The sequence below is a fragment of the Phytophthora infestans genome, genomic scaffold (assembly GCF_000142945.1).
Source record: "Phytophthora infestans T30-4 supercont1.41 genomic scaffold, whole genome shotgun sequence".
Taxonomy (NCBI): Eukaryota; Oomycota; class Peronosporomycetes; order Peronosporales; family Peronosporaceae; genus Phytophthora; species Phytophthora infestans.
In genome coordinates, this window is record NW_003303718.1 from 127,210 (window position 1) to 143,460 (window position 16,251).

A 16,251-nucleotide genomic window follows, 5' to 3' on the forward strand; every position below is an offset into this window, starting at 1 on the left:
AGATCCTTGTCGGACCAGCTTGACCTGGATCCAGCTTGGTCTTCTTCCGACTCTGGAGCTTGCATCTTCTTCCGCGTAGTCTTACTCGTTTTCGTCTTCTTTCTTGTTTCTTCGACTAGCGGGCTTGGGTTTAGGTACGGTGTTGGCTTAATCGGTGAATCTGCAAATGCATACCGTTTCGCCTTCACTTTCCCTTGTTTTGTTAGCGGATCTTGACTTACGTCAAGATCCGCAGGGGTCCCCGAGGGGACCTGGGGAGGATAGAGAGGTTTCTCTTCTAGATCCGGATCCGGATCCACCTCTCTTCCGTCGACAGAGTTCCTCCCAAAACTCCATCGATCCGCGGATCTTGTTTCATTCAGCAGCGTCTTCGTCGATCCGACCTCCGACGACGCCTCTTCCCCTGGCTCAATCTTCACTTGAGCATCTTCTTGGGACTCACGGTGAAATCCCGAGTCACCAAAAGATCCGGGCACGCGCACCATTGTGGTGTAGCGGGATCAGCAAAATCTGCGAGATTGCCAGATCCAACTTACCAACTGCGCCCAGACACCGACTAACGGAGGGGGTCCCCCGATGATCCGTGTTCTGCTGAACTTTCCTCACCTTGTGTACCCGTCGGTAGGGCGGGATCTGCTCTCTCGGTAACTTCCGAAGAGTTCAAGTGGTGAAGCTTGAGTGTCTTGGCGAGACGTGGGGATGGGGTGGAGCAGCAGTGGAAAATCTTCACTCTGCGTCCGTGGATGGTTCCGTATCCTAAGCGAATATTCGAGCTTATGGATCCGGGGCCTAGATCGTGGATCTAGCCGTAGGGTTGCCTTGCGGGTGTGTTCCCTTGCCTTTGTGTTGTCCTTTAAGTCGTACTTGCCGCCTCCTGTGACGGGATCTTGAGAGTTGAGAGCCCCTAGGGTGTAACCGACCAAGTAGTAAATTCGGTTAACCTGTCGGATCTGCACAAGTAAAGGAAAAGCTCACTAGGTTGTAGGATCTGGCCAATGTATTATCCAGTTATCACTACCAACACTAGATTCGCAATTCCCAACCTTCTCGGAGCTCGTACGGCCAATGTAGTTCCGGTTCTTGAGGGCAGGAAGGCACTTGCGTGTCACTGTGCAAATTGGAGTCTGTATTGATATTTAAGCCTATACCTGCCTGGGTTTCTACCTTCTATGTCTTTCATCTGCTAAATCCCTTACCAGGCTCGGCTGCATGTCCCTTCTTCCCTTGACCCATCATCCCAGCTGTGTTATCTTCAGATCCACCGGATATATGACGTAATCATCATGGTCACCCTATTATGGGTACACTCATCCGGATCCAGGTCGCTTGGATCCACCTCACTGTAATGGTACACTCGCCGTGGATCCGAGCTCTCCAATCATCCAACATCATCTCGCAACCGTCTGTGATCTCCGTTGTCCCACGAAAGTTCGAGATCCACTGTATCCCTCATCCCTATACCCTGGATCCAGGTCCCTCCAGGCGGGATCCTCCCTCCTTGGATACGAACTCAGAAGTATGGGATCCGGGGTACCTCGCGGTGGATCTTGACTCTTCATTAGCCGTGGCTACTAGATCCACCGTCAGAGGGCACCGACCATCCTTCCTTCATAGGATCCACACTCGATCCACTCTTGTATAGTATATCCCATATCCATCTTAGTGAATCCAGGTAAGGGTGGATCCGAGGTAAGTCTTGGTGGATCTTGCCTTCTCGTACATCGCTCATATCAGATCCATCGTCATTCCATACGGGGTGCTGCTCGCCATGGCTAATCCACCACAGGCAACTTGCACCCGTGCCAAACAACCCAAATCCTCTATAATCACTTGAAATTGTCACTGATTCGGGATAGTGACCCCGCGTCAGGACCATTCTCTTATTTCTGAGAAAGCACTTCACCACACTCTTTACTTCTTCTTCATCGATAGCGACAGTATCACTGTAGTCCATTAGGAAGTTTTGAATGATGCACAAAGCGTACACAATGTCTGGAGCAATCTCCGTGTCCAAATCGACCCCCCGGAGCAAAATGCGCCACCTACATTTGAGCTGTCCAAACGCACATTCTACACGGTAACGTGCGCGAGTAAGATGCTCGTTGAGGTCTTTGCAAAGTTCATCTTCTGTCTCCGCCAGCTTAAATGTTGTCACTAAGAAATTGGTATTTTGATAGCCAGAATCTCCTAGCAAAAACGGTGGCAGATTTACATGGGTGTCATCTCCAGTCGGTATCGCCACACTTGCCGCAGCCGCAGACACACTGGGAAACACCCGACCCAATGTGCTGTTGCGAAACACACGACTGCCACCTACGCGTCCTGGCCACTTGCAATCCAGGTCGCAAAACCTCTCCCTCCTATCGACAACGGCTTGCAATACTACACTATACCAGCATTTTCGATTGTAATACATGTCTCCATCATCGCTAGGTCGAGCAATAGGTATATGTGATCCATCAATACAGCCCACAATCTGTGGCACACCACACAACTCAGTAAAATGGGAAGCACATTGTACCAAAGGGGGGAAAGCTACTAAATCCGTGAGCTCTTGGCATACAATGGACGACACCTCGCGCACGATACCGGAGACTGTAGATGGCCCAATGGCAAAACGATCTGCTGTGGCTTCCAGCGATGTGCCCTGAGCACATAGATACAAGAAGACAGCTACTCTCACTGGAGGCAACACAGCATCTGGTGCCATTCTTCCTGTTGTGAGATGGGGGGTCACAGTCCGTATCAAAGCGCCAATTGTAGAGCTATCCATGCGAAATAGGTTACTCATCGATCCATCGAAGTAGATGCGCGAAGAGAACAACATCTTAGCCCAGTGTGAGCTGCGCTGCTTCGCGAGAATCTCCCGATCCTTTGGAGCTGCTACTTCGGCTATCACATCGAGTTCTGCTTGGTACGCTTGCTGGATGAGGTGTCTTGCTTGTCCGCCCATGCCAGCTGGAGGAGGAATCCCCTCCAAGAGAAGCATTAGCAGCAGTCCGACGTTCATGGGCCGCGACCTCTTAGAATATATAGCCAGAATGATTGTGGAGAGCACGCAGCACCTCCAGGGGAAGATTTGCTGAACGCATGGGAAAAACAAAGCTTGGAACTTTTTTTTTCAGGTTCCAGGTTATATTTTTGCTGAAAGGGGCCAATGGGTCATTTTGGAACTTCTCAGGAACAAATGGGCGGACCTTATTGTAGAAGGTCTGGATCTTTTCGGAATTCGGAGAAGGGTTTGGCAAAAGATCTATGTGCGCTGTTAGTAGGACGTGTACGTGGGTAGCGTCCGTAGTGATACCGTCGTACTCGCGGCGAATATCCTGGACCACTACAGCTGAGTCCGGACTCTTACGGCATGCTCTGCTTCTTCTCACCGCTTGTCATTTGCGATAGCGAACACAGGAGCTGTTTGAACTCCATGTCCTTCAAGCACTTCTTGTCACAAGGGTTCTCTCGAATAAGACGCGTGACGATCTCACGAAGATCTCCGTCGTTCAAATTGATGCTACTTGCCATAGTACTGGAATCCCCGTCAATTTCACTGTCGCTTGTTAGGCACTACCTCCCGTTCTAAAATATAGAATTACCGATTTTGACGATCATTCACACTTCGTCTAACTTGAAGTCCTGAGAAATTCACTAAAGTAAGAAAAACGAAGGGTCAGATGTAAAGGCGATTTTTAAAAAAATTAGAAATGTTTACAAGCATCAATTTGTTTTACGGGGTCACATATTCTTCGTCTTAGTGATGACTAATACATGTCTGTGATACAATTTGGCACCCTCGATGATATTTTCAAACACATTCATAGTGCATGTAATGCCTGTTGTGGGCGCGGTTTTTTTCATTCGAGGTTTCAAAGGGTAGGCGGTTTGCTTCCACTCACCGACGAGGAGGGCGATGATTCCTGGGAACACGCAACAATTTGTTGCAATTAAGCGAGTTCATTTCCAAAAATTATGCTGTTAGCTACTTTGATATCGTAAAAAACACCTTTTAGCAATGTTTCCCGCTCTAGATGAAGAATCAAATCGGCGCTTAGAATAAGTCTCGTCGATTGTGTTGGAAGTACTGTACCTTATTGAGTACATACGGTAGTATAGGTCGACACCACAGTAGATATGTGTCTATAGAATGTTCTAGAAGGTTGAAGTAGAGACAGACCGAATGAGGCAAGTAGCTCTCACTTCTCGGTTGGTAAAGCCGCTGACGAGGCCCCGGCGGGGGCCAAAACGCGTCCGGCACGCGTTTAATAGTGAATTCATTTACACGTACAATGTCTACTTCCTACCGATTGTCGACAAATAATGCCCCCAAGCGAGGAGCCGAGTCTCACGATCCAAGCGGCCCCTTGCATAAAAAGCGACCTACGTGTTCTTTGCGGTATTTTCCTAAATCGAGCGACATCTGCGGACGACTGCAACAATGCTCCCCTTCTCGCGCTTCTGTGGTATTAGCTAGGTCAGCTGGATTGTACTTAATACGTTGTACATATAAGCTAATCGCTCAAGGAGCCCAATCGACGAAAAAGAACACCATTTATTGAATTACAAAGTCTACTTAGCAGCTGGATAGTTTCGACGAAACGCACAGACCACAGTAAGCAACGATCGCAACAACAACTACAAGAACCGGTGGTTCCGTCAGAACGTACTGCTAACGCGGAAGAATGGAATATAGCGTTTAATAAAGATTTTACTGAGTCCCTAATAGGGACTCCCTATCGAGCCTCACGTCACAGGAGAAGCCATACTGGTCATCCTACAACTGGAATAACAATCCGAGTCTGATGGACCAGTCGGGACGAGCAAGAAGTATAACAGAATTTCACGATGCACGTTAGAACAGTTAAACATCAATCGGAACGGGGGCATATACAATGACAATTCCTGGCAAAGCGGATACACGAGATCAACCAGCGAAACTTCGGCGGTGAAGCATCACGGTCTTAAGCAGCGTAGGAACGGTGGATGTGTCATAGTCACTGTAGTTCCTACTCGTAGTGTCTCCCCGATGGTTCGCTATGGTTAGCTGTGGTGTATTCCACAGCCAACCATCGGCAAGACACTACGAGTAGGAAGTTCAGTGACTCACCGTACCTACAGTCCAAATATAAGTGGGAATCAGTGGAGAAAGCGGTAGGTCGAGGTACAGCAACCGACAAAGACGGCCATCAGCAAGCTCCAATCGACCCGATTCATCAACCAAATGGAATCCATTGGCGGTTGCATGACTCGGCGGTGCACAATTTGGAGATCACGAAGGAGATGAGGACGCTACAGCAGCGAGGTCGTGAAGAGAGCGTTGTATTTACAGCTCACCGGAGGCTTCACGCCTTTCCGTGGACAGTATCGCAGTCAATTGCAAACAAACATGTTCTGCAGACAATCAAGAAACTAGTTTTTAAGGCGTAGCGACGTGAAGGAGAATATTTTATCGAAACGGTGGCCAAGCTTCAGCACGCGGCAAAAACGAGTTACTGGCAAGCTGCAGCCCTGGATCAAGACCCCAAGAAGGGCTCATCACAATGAATTAACGGAGGACCAGGTATGGGTCTGTTACCGAGTAGAGCACATACAATTAAACATACACCACCCGGCACGTCTAGTTGACAACTGTTGCAAGAAGCTCAAATGTTGTCGTGAAACCAAGGAGACTATGGAGCACATATTCTGGGGCTGTGCATATGCTCAGGCTTGCTGGCAGAAAATAATCTGTCACTAGACAGAGGAATGTTGGAAAATGGATACTTTAAACAAGTTCAACAGAATTGCGCACGTCGACAAGCTCGGGAACTGTCCAAAGTTATCAAAGAAAAATTACGCATTAACCACCCAGATGAGGTAGATCAGTACGCGATGGCACGGAATAGGATGTAGAGAATACTATGCAGTGTTTGCATAACAACGCCCTGGATACAGTGCGAGTCGATAAGCTTCGTTCGACCACGGTATCCAAAGGAACCGACGTTGATAACCAGGCTTAAGATCAAAAATACATCTAGTCGTCGTTAATGACCAAATAGAATCGTCTGCCTCTCATATGAGCTAATCCCTATAGGGGACCCGTAACATCTTGCAGCGACCAGTCGAGGAAAGTGGCGTCACACGCGCAAACTAGGCTCTTTGCTAAGCGACGTCGAAGATTTGACCATCCGGAAACACCTCACTGCCGATCACCTGGACTCGGCCAACAAGGTCTCCGAAGCCACGCGTCTGTGTCTGTACTCGGCCTGCTTTCTCCCAATCATGTTATATAACTGTGGTACGTGGACGCTGACCCAAGATTAGCTCCGAGGCCTAGAGAGTTTCCATCGCCAAAGGTTGCGCAAAGATCACCAGCTCCGTTACGCCTTCACATCAGCTGCACCGCTCTCTGCTCTCACAGCCGCTGTGGGACTTAGCCACTTCGCTACAAGCTTATCATCTCAAGATGGCAGCTCGTCGGACATACTATCCGTTAATCACTCGATATTCCAGATAACCACTTCATCTTCTCCAACTTCTCCGCCAGCTCAGCGGTTGGATGGAGAGGACCACACTGTACTACACTTCCTCTCGGCCTCGCATCGGACCTCGACACTACGCCATTGGATTACGAGCAACCAACAGTTCAAGACCTCGAAAACCTCCACCAACTCATCCACATCGACCTGCTTGGGACCGCCTTTGGCGTACTCTGCTTGTCAATTTCCCACCGAAAATGGATTCGACGTATGTGAGGGCAACTTTACCGCTGCGGACTGCAAACTTAGTGCTTTCAGACACGTAGACTGCGATATAACTTAAGATTGGCTGCGGAAGTATTGAATGACCTGTTATCCCTTAATCTACATAATTCATGTCACAACAGCCTGAGTGCTTGTTGCACAGGTTCGGTGAGCTCATTACGACAGATATTCAGTATTAATACCTGTCACACTTAATGAGAGACGAAATTTATTAACCCTTTCGCGGCAAAAGGACGCAGAAGTCGCCCTTTTAATGGTTTGTGCAAAGAACAGTAGGAATCAGCCTCTTCAAAGGGAATGGCGTTAGTGCACCCTTAACTACAACAACACGGCAGGCTTGGAGCACCTTTAAGCCACTTGGGCGCCCTTAACTACAAGCGTTAGGGCGCCCTAAAGCCTTGGGCGCCCTTATCGCTAAAAATAAATAACCGTATTTTAAAAAATTGATGCGAAGTATCACCATAAGCGTTATTGTCAATCTTGTCGGAGATGAAGAAACGCATTAACACATAAGAAGAAGAAGACGAAAAGCACAAGTAGGAAAGGGAAAGCGATATATATATGTTTATTGTTTAACAAAACCACGAATGGCTACAAGATTATTGTGGAAGCAGCATCTTACTAACCTCTTGGTCCGTCTTCTGCTTTTCCGTCAATTTTTTTCTCACTGTGTGGCACCAGCTTCATCGTGCACAGCAACAACCAGGCTAGTCTTAAGCCGCATCACGCTTACATAAGCTTCTGTCACATGATGGCGCTCAAATCGATGGGTGTTGCGCAAGTGTGCGTACACAATACCCCGGACCATTACTCCACAGCTTTTTAAATCAGGTTGTGAGGGCTTGTCGATCCACTTCGCGATAATTTCCTAAGGAAAAAGCTCTTTTGCACCGCAGGCACTGTGCCATTTCTCCAGTTATGACAGCAAATGAAATTTCCATCATCTTCCAGTTCTTTTCAGTAGCACTTATGGTCTAGCGGCTCATAGAAATACACCTTCAGTACATGTACTGTCGAAAACTGTTGTCGTGGTGGGGAATTGCGATAATTTCCTAAGGAAAAAGCTCTTTTGCACCGCAGGCACTGTGCCATTTCTCCAGTTATGACAGCAAATGAAATTTCCATCATCTTCCAGTTCTTTTCAGTAGCACTTATGGTCTAGCGGCTCATAGAAATACACCTTCAGTACATGTACTGTCGGAAACTGTTGTCGTGGTGGGGAATTGGAAAGTGAATTGATGAATTAGACTAAGTGCACTATGTTGAGCTAGAGGAGCGTACACGTTAACAGAAACGCGATCTCCACAATAATAAACCCCCAGTGGTTCGAGCTTAAATTTATGGGCATAACCACAAAAGGTGTCTCTGATAACCGCTGTCTTGGTGGTTCAGGCCACCCAATAGCCAATATCAACGAAGAAAATGCGATGCAGCCGTCCACACTTTTTGCAATCATTCTGATTCCGAAATCAATCACGGCGTCGTTCAGCAATCCGTTGCGTAGAACTCCAGAGACAACGTCAAAAAATACGATGACCGTCGTGTTAATTCTGTATTTGCGACAGATTTCGTCGTGAAAGTGGCGTGTCTATTCAAAGACACGTGAGAAGGGAATTCATATACGTATAAAAGTTTAGAGTTATACATAAAAACGGTCTTCGTAGTAGTGTAACTTTACCTATCTCGTAGAGTATGGCATCTAGCGCCTCACTTGAATCGCTTAGATAGTCGAAGTGTCTTCGTCACTGCCATCGTTACCAGAGGAAGAACAAACGTCCAGCACAGTGACGCCGGGCGCGCCCTCGCTCTCGTCATCTTTAGCACTGGCGCCTGTGCCAGTGCTTAAGAACTCGTACGTGGATTTTTGTTGTGATCAACAAAACCACTGGCTATCAGACTCGGAATTATTTGAGAGTAACGGTACTTGATGGTAATTTATTTGGGAATATATTTCTCGTGGAATTTCTCACGAAACCTAAAATTTGTGAAAATATTGTTAGGGCGCCGAGCGCCCTTATCGGTACTTTTTATGAAAAAAGTTAAGGGTGCACTAACGACTACGCTTCAAAGGCGCTCGCCTTTTAACTGAAGTTCAACTATACGTTCCGGCATAGAATTTACAGTACGATTCGTAATCACTTAAGAATACTTTAATATAGTCAAATTCATGAAGCAGATTGCATCACCATCCGATCTTAAATGATTTGTTACAAGAGATAGTTCAAAAGGAGTACCGTGAGGGCGAGAAATGCCCCTTTATGTATAAATGACTTCTAGTTGTATACTATAGACTAAACAAGAGGCGTGCGAAAAGGTTAAAGTAAAATGACCAAGTTGCAGAAAGTCAATAAGATTATCAAGACTGGTTGCGGCGAAAACGTTATCAGATCAGATCGCCCCAATATCTTTGGCTCGAATGATGCCTTAAAAGAGCTCTTGAACTTGGTAGTAGAGAACGCCACTGTGTAAATAAGATACATTCCATTCAAAGACGCCATCTTTATCGGAAAGACGAAACCCCGCTACCTGCTCAGCCATGTGTTCCCGAAAACGGAATTCTCCATCTCCAACATCAATTGTTTTAGCAAATGGCCACCACAGGGGGCCTCCAGGCTGTTGAGTGAACAAATCTTTGAGCTTGTTTGCACTTAAGAAGTCCATCGAGGATGGATCTTCAAGTGTAAGAGACCCACCAATCTGCCTCGGTCACCCGGGCGGACCGCACATGGGAATATGTTGTAGTGCCATCGAAAACGTCCAGCTTATCGTGTTGATATTCACCGACTCTGCACGGTTCGGTTAATCAGCGTGACGTTCCAAAATGGACCGCTCCCAAACCGGTTAATTTGGTGGATGGCCAGGAGCACTTGACAAGAGGAGAACGAGGAGGACAACCCTAGAGTAGAAGTTTAGAGGACAGATTCAATTGACTTCAATCTACTCACTTCAGCATTTGCCTTTAACAACAACAACAGGTTTAACAGCCGCACTCAACTCTACCGGAACGTTCCAAAACATGACGACGACCAAGCGCGCCGAAGTCCTCCTCGGAGTAGGAACTATTTTCGCTGGGAGTAGAATATGCGCATGACGCTAGCCAGGAAGGGCCTGCTTGCGCATATTCAAGCCGTCAAGTCGGAGAACGAGATCACCGATGCGTGGCTCGTTAATGATGCCAAGGCGCTCGGCATCATCGCTCAGGGAGTGGAACTCCAGCATCAGACCAAGATTCGGTCGGCCACTCGTTCCATAGAAGCTTTAGGAACGCTGCAAGAGCTCTACAACCGCATCACGCTCCTCAACCACGTGACGATGACGCGTCGCCTCCATGAGTTCAAGATAGAGAGTGGATCGACTATGGCCAAGCATCTGGATGAGTTTGACGAGCTGGTCGTCGGGTTGCAGACGCTGGGAGAGCCCATGGACGAGGCATGCCAGCTGGTGGTGCTGCTGAGCAGCCTCCCCGTTGAGTACGAGCTCATTTCGTCTATCGTGGAGAACGCCAAGGGTGTGACGCTCATCGAGGCCGAGGAAAAGCTGTTGAAGCAGTACGAGCGACTCGAGAAGAAGGAAATCACAGAGAAGGCGTTCCAAGTGAATGGGAACGCAGGCAAGTTCCGGAACGGCCCAGGGAACGGTCAAAAATCGAACAATCGAAAATGGAACGGTCCGAAACGGAACGTTGGTTTCAAGGGCAAGTGTTTCAACTGTGACCAAGTAGGTCACATGAAGCGGGACTGCCCTGCTGCGAAGTAGGGCAGTCAAGACGATGCAGTGTTTGTAGTTGGTGGGGAACACTCGGCCGGGTGGCTGATCGATTGGTGCGACGTCGCACATGACCCCTCACCGGAACGACCTATTTGGGTACGAGGCACTATACAGTGGCATCAACGTGACGATGGCAGATGGTAAGAAGCTGCGCGTCGCAGGAACTGGAACGGTCAGGTTGACTGGTTTGGACGGTGCACGTATCCGAATGGTGGACGTGCTCCACATTCCGGGGCTCGATAGACGGTTATTGTCGGTTGAGAAGCTCGCGGAACGAGGCATGAGCGTAGAGTTCCAGCGTTCCAGTTGTGTAATTTGGGGACGGAACGCTGCGATAGCGTCCGGAAAGAAGGTCGGTAAGGCGTTCCTGCTGGACTGTCAACAGGAGGAGGCACACTTCGTGCAATACGCCGGTCCTGACAACGAGTGGAATCTTTGCCACGCTAGCATGGGTCACCCTAACAAGGATGCGCAGACAAAGACCCAACGTTCCACAATTGGTATCCCACATGTGAAAAATGGAAACGAGACTTTGTGCGGTGGATGTATGAAGGGAAAGCAGACCGTGACGACGTTCCCGTCACGATCGCTAAGGAGAACGGCACGTGTGTTGGGACTAGTGCACACGTACGTAATGGTCCCAATGAGAACGATCTGAAAGGGCGGTGCCAAATATGTTCTGACGTTCGTAGACGACTACTCAAGGTTTGTCGTTGCGTACTTTATGAAGAGCAAGAGCGAGGTGGGCAGAAAAATGAAGGCGTTCAAGGCATTGTACGAAAACCAGTTGGGGGGGACGCCTTAAATGTCTACGTTCCGATAATGGAACGGAGTCCGTGAACAAGACAGTTTTGGAACTATGCAAACGGAACGGTATCGTGGATCAGCGCTGCGTTCCATACAGCCCTCAGCAGAATGGAGTTGCGGAGCGCATGAACCGTATTATCATAGAGAAGGAAAGAAGCATATTGCACTACAAGTCTATGTCGACGCAGTGGTGGGCGGAAGCGGTTAGTACTGCAGTGTATCTCATCAACCGTTCCACGAACACATCAAACTCTGATGTCACGCCGTACGAGTTGGCGTTCCAGGTGAAGCCACGGATGGAACACCTACGTGTATTTGGATCACAAGGGTACGATCATGTGGACGACGTGATGAAAACGAAGCTGGAACCCAAGAGTTTCAAGTGCACGTTCCTCAGGTACGCTGGGAACGTAAAAGGGTATCGTGTGTACGACATGAATGCGTCGAAGGTCAAGGTGACACGGTCGGTCAAGGTGGACGAGCGTGAGGTGGGCGGAATATATGACACGCAGTCGCCAGCTTCAGGGTCAGTCATCCATGGGACGAGGAGCGATGACACGATCGTTCCAATATCTGAAGTGGAACGTCAGTCTGCTCAGGATGAGCCGATGGAAGAAGCAGAGGAGCCTGCTCAAGACATTGAGATGGATGACCTTGAACCGGAACGGAACGCAGAAATACAGCAGCTACCCGCGCCGGAGGAACCCAGGTTATATGGGCTGGATTTGGCAACGTTCCACTCGCAGCCTCCATCGTTCCATGAGGACTGGATGATCTTCCATCCTGAAGCGGAACGATCTACTCGCCCTCGTGAAGCGCTATTTCTACTTGGGAACGGTGACGATGAAGATGTGGAACGTGGAAGTGATGGACCGCCATCTCCTAAGCGTGCCAGAATCGACGAAGATGGTTTGCTCGCAGAGGCAGTGTTGGCGTACGCGACTAGCATTGGTGGCGCTCCAGGTACGCCTAGCACATACGCAGAAGCCATTGCCAGTGACGAAGCAGGAGAGTGGCGTCGAGCTACGCAGTCAGAGCTGAATTCGCATTCCCGGAACGGAACATGGACGCTAGTTCCACGTGGAACGACAACTCGTTCCATTGGATGTCGCTGGGTGTCCACGAAGAAGGGTGACGAGAACGGCTGGGTTAACCGTTACAAGGCACGCCTAGTAGCGCAGGGGTTCAAGCAGAAGTTTGGAGAATGCTGAAGGCATGAAAAGCAAGCTGCTAAATGCCATCTACGACTTGAAGCAAGCTGCAAGTACCTGGAACAAGACTATTCATCGTGTGTTCCTGCAGAACGGTTTCGAATGTTGTGGAGCCGACCAGTGTGTCTACGTCAAGCGTTCCAAAAACGCATTCGTGTAAGTATGTCTATATGTGGACGCCATGATTATTGCGGCTATGACGCGCGACGAAATTCGCGAGGTCAAGGACGCCCTGAAGAGCGCATTCAAGATGAAGGAGCTTGGCGAGGCCAAATTCATTTTAGGAATGGAGATTGACATGATATAGAATGTGGAACGTTGATGATCAAGCCAACTCGGTACATTGACGACATTGTGGAGCGATTCAATCAACGGAACGCTAACATGGTGGAGAACCCTTGTGCAGCAAACCTGAAGTTGTCGAAGATGATGTCGCCGACAACGGAAAAGGTACGTGCCGAAATGCGGTCACGACCATATCGTTCCTTAATCGGGTGCCTCATGCACATCACAACCTGCACTCGGCCGGGCATTGCCTACGTTGTCACGCAGCTGTCACGCTTCCTAGAGAATCCTGGAACGCAACACTGGAAGGCTGCGATTCGTGTTCTGCAGTATTTGAAGTCCACTCGCCATCATGGTATCGTATACAAAAGTGGAGCGAGTGGATATGGAACGCAGCCAGTCAAGGCAGACGCGTTTACGGACGCAGACTGGGGAAGCAACATTGACGACAGACGTTAAGTGTCTGGCTTCATCGTCATGATTGGGAACGCTCCGGTGGTGATTAAGTCCAAGTATCAGAGGCCGGTTGCGCTTAGCTCAGCGGAAGCAGAGTACATGGCACTAAGCCTTTGTACTCAAGAGGTACTATGGACACGTGCCATGCTGAAGGACATGGGTCACGAGCAAGTGGGAGCGACGCAGGTCTGGGAAGACAATCAAGGTGCTATTGCACCTACAAGCAACGCTGGATATCACGCGAGGACCGAGCACGTGAATATCCGTCACCAGTTTATTCGAGAGAATGTGGAACGCTCCACAATCAAGGTGGCCTCCATTGACACGAAGCAGTAGTTAGCTGGCATGCTTACGAAAGCACTGGGACCGAAGTCGCTAGCGTTCCCTCGCAAAGCAAGTGGATTCAAGAAGAGAAACGACGTGCAGTAGCGGTGAGTGGGAGTGTTGATATTCACCGACTCTGCACGGTTCGGCTAACCGGCGTGACGTTCCGAAATGGACCGTTCCCAAACCTGTTAATTTGGTGGATGGCCAGGAGCACTTGACAAGAAGGCAACGAGAAGGACAACGCTAAAGTAGAAGTTTAAAAGGCCAGATTCAATTGACTTTAATCTGCTCACTTCGGCATTTGCCTTTAACAACAACAACATATCGATTAGATGCAAAGCGACAATGATATGGGCACATACCCATCCCGAGTACATAAACCGCTTGCATGTGCATCTCATAGCTTGTTGGACCGCGACAACTTTGTGAATATAAGTATATACAACGAAGTAGGGCAATGAATGATTTTCAACTATGAATAATAGCTAACATTAGCAAGTTGCCACAATAGTGTCATATGAAATAAGGAGGGGTTTCCGATATTGAGTCGATTGAGTTTCACATTTTGTAACGTCTTCAATTGTGCTATTGAGACAGGAGCTCGTGCATCGTCAATGGGGAAATTAATATGCAGAATAAATCATTCCATTAGTGTGAATCTAGGTAATCTGTAAAAGCTACTTAACTCCTTCGTTATGGTTGGACCCCAGAGACCCATTGGCTTCACCATAGTCTTCGAGCTGTTGAACATTATTGATTTTGGAATAACCCGGGCTGCTACTTAGCCCTATTGCTGCCGTTGCCACTAAATCCCTGCAATTTGCTTGGTTTTACACTTTTTACTTAACCAAAATGTGAGAAATTTATTTTGAACGAATCATGTGGCTTGAAAACCAAGATTATTGCTTGGTGTTACTACAACAGAGGTCGCAAACGTAATTTTTCAATTAACCGTACCCGTCCGAAAGCACTGGTCATCGCGTTTCGATGCCCATGACCAACCTTACGGACCGCTCGGACAACGCCGAAATTAGCGATCGGTTAACCGAAAATTACGTGTAATTTATGTATAGAATGAAAAAAAGTGAAATACCAGTCTCTTATTCAGTATTTCCGCTCAAAATAACAACCTTTTCTCGGTTAAAGGCGCGAGCCGTCGCCAAGATGTTTAGTAAAAGAAACATGCAAAAAAACTTTGAGTACCCATCCTCTGGTGAGCTCGGACAACCATAACCAACCGATCCTGGAAGTCGGTTACCCGTACCCGTTCGTTTTTTATAGATGCAAACTTTCGGTTAGCCATACCTGTTCGTGATTATGGTTCGACATTGCCCGAACGGGTATGGTTAACCATTTGCGACCTCTGTATTACAATAAGTGCAATAATGATTGGTAAGCCCAAGCAATATGATATAATATGTTGCGGGGTGCGGAGTAAAACACAGCATATATGCAAGTTTCACATTTTACGGTTGGGATATTTACCTAACAAAATCCAAGTAACTTTCCCGCAGCAATAGGGTTAAAAAATTTTCGCCGAGCCAAACGTAAAATGTCATTATCATCGTCTTGTACCAGTAAGCTAATATTTACTCACAACAGACATACTACTCTGTTCCATCTCAAATCTAACGCAACGAGCGACCGCACAAAAATAAATGATATCATTGGCTATTACTAGGCTAAGAATAGAGATTTGCTATTTTCTAAATTGTGGCTGCCAGCTACATAATACGTGTCAGCTGTGCAGATAAGCATGATGTGCTGTCGTCTGATCGCTCTAGCGGCAGCAGCCAAAGCGCACATCATCGCTGTCAAATATCAGCCAGCGAAGTCGCCCGATATGAACGTACTCGACTTGGGTCTGTTTAACTTGCTACAGTCGGTCCAATACCGCACACCAGCGTACAAGATCGATGCTTTTATTGCGGAAGTTGAAAAAGTTTACTGTGATTTTTCTAGTAAGACTATAAATAAGTGCTTTTTGACAACACAAAAGATACCAGAATCTGCCATTGCCAGTGGGGGAGAAAATACATACAAACTCCCGCGAGTTTCGAAGCACCACATTCGCAACTGAGTGCTTACAACCTCATTGCCTTGCGATCCTTTGGTATTCAAAAAGGGCCAGGAGACACTTAAACAAATGAAGGCGCCAATCAGTATCTTTTATTTTATAATAAACTGTTTTCTACACACCTTGTTTTATTTATTTTCACCTTTTGCGAGATCTAAAATTTGTCAGATTGTAAATACATAGATGTAATTGGTCAAAAGCGTTTTTCAGGCAAACGCGGCACAGACAGCAGCTTTTGAAGAACTATTTTCACATCTTGTAAGACCGTAGCAAAAACAATCTCTCCTGAAAAACCAGCAATTTCCCAACACTGGAAAGCCCACTGCGAAACCAGACGCCCCCCCCGTCAAAACGAATGACGCTCTTTTGCTCTGTACTTCGTTGCTCTTTGACTCTGATCTACCAAAACATACTGCTTTATAGAGCTAAGGCAGGGCTTTCCATAGTGGGCTCGTTTAGCTAAATCACACCATTACTTTAACAAATATGTCAGCAAAGGAGAAGTGTTAGATTTGAGATGGAACAGAGTTGTATTACATCCAATCTCATAAACTTGCAGGCGGGTGTCTACTCATCAGCTTCA

The 16,251-nt window shown here is 47.7% G+C and overlaps 1 protein-coding gene across 1 annotated transcript; it reads left to right on the forward strand.

Annotated features, from left to right (window-relative positions):
* Window positions 1-5,665: 5,665 nt before the first annotated feature.
* Window positions 5,666-6,728, forward strand: PITG_15985 (uncharacterized protein; the record flags this gene model as incomplete). Its single annotated transcript, XM_002897726.1, has 3 exons — window positions 5,666-5,687; window positions 6,089-6,271; window positions 6,487-6,728. 3 exons carry the CDS (start codon window positions 5,666-5,668, stop codon window positions 6,726-6,728), a joined length of 447 nt encoding a protein of 148 aa, XP_002897772.1.
* Window positions 6,729-16,251: the final 9,523 nt, after the last annotated feature.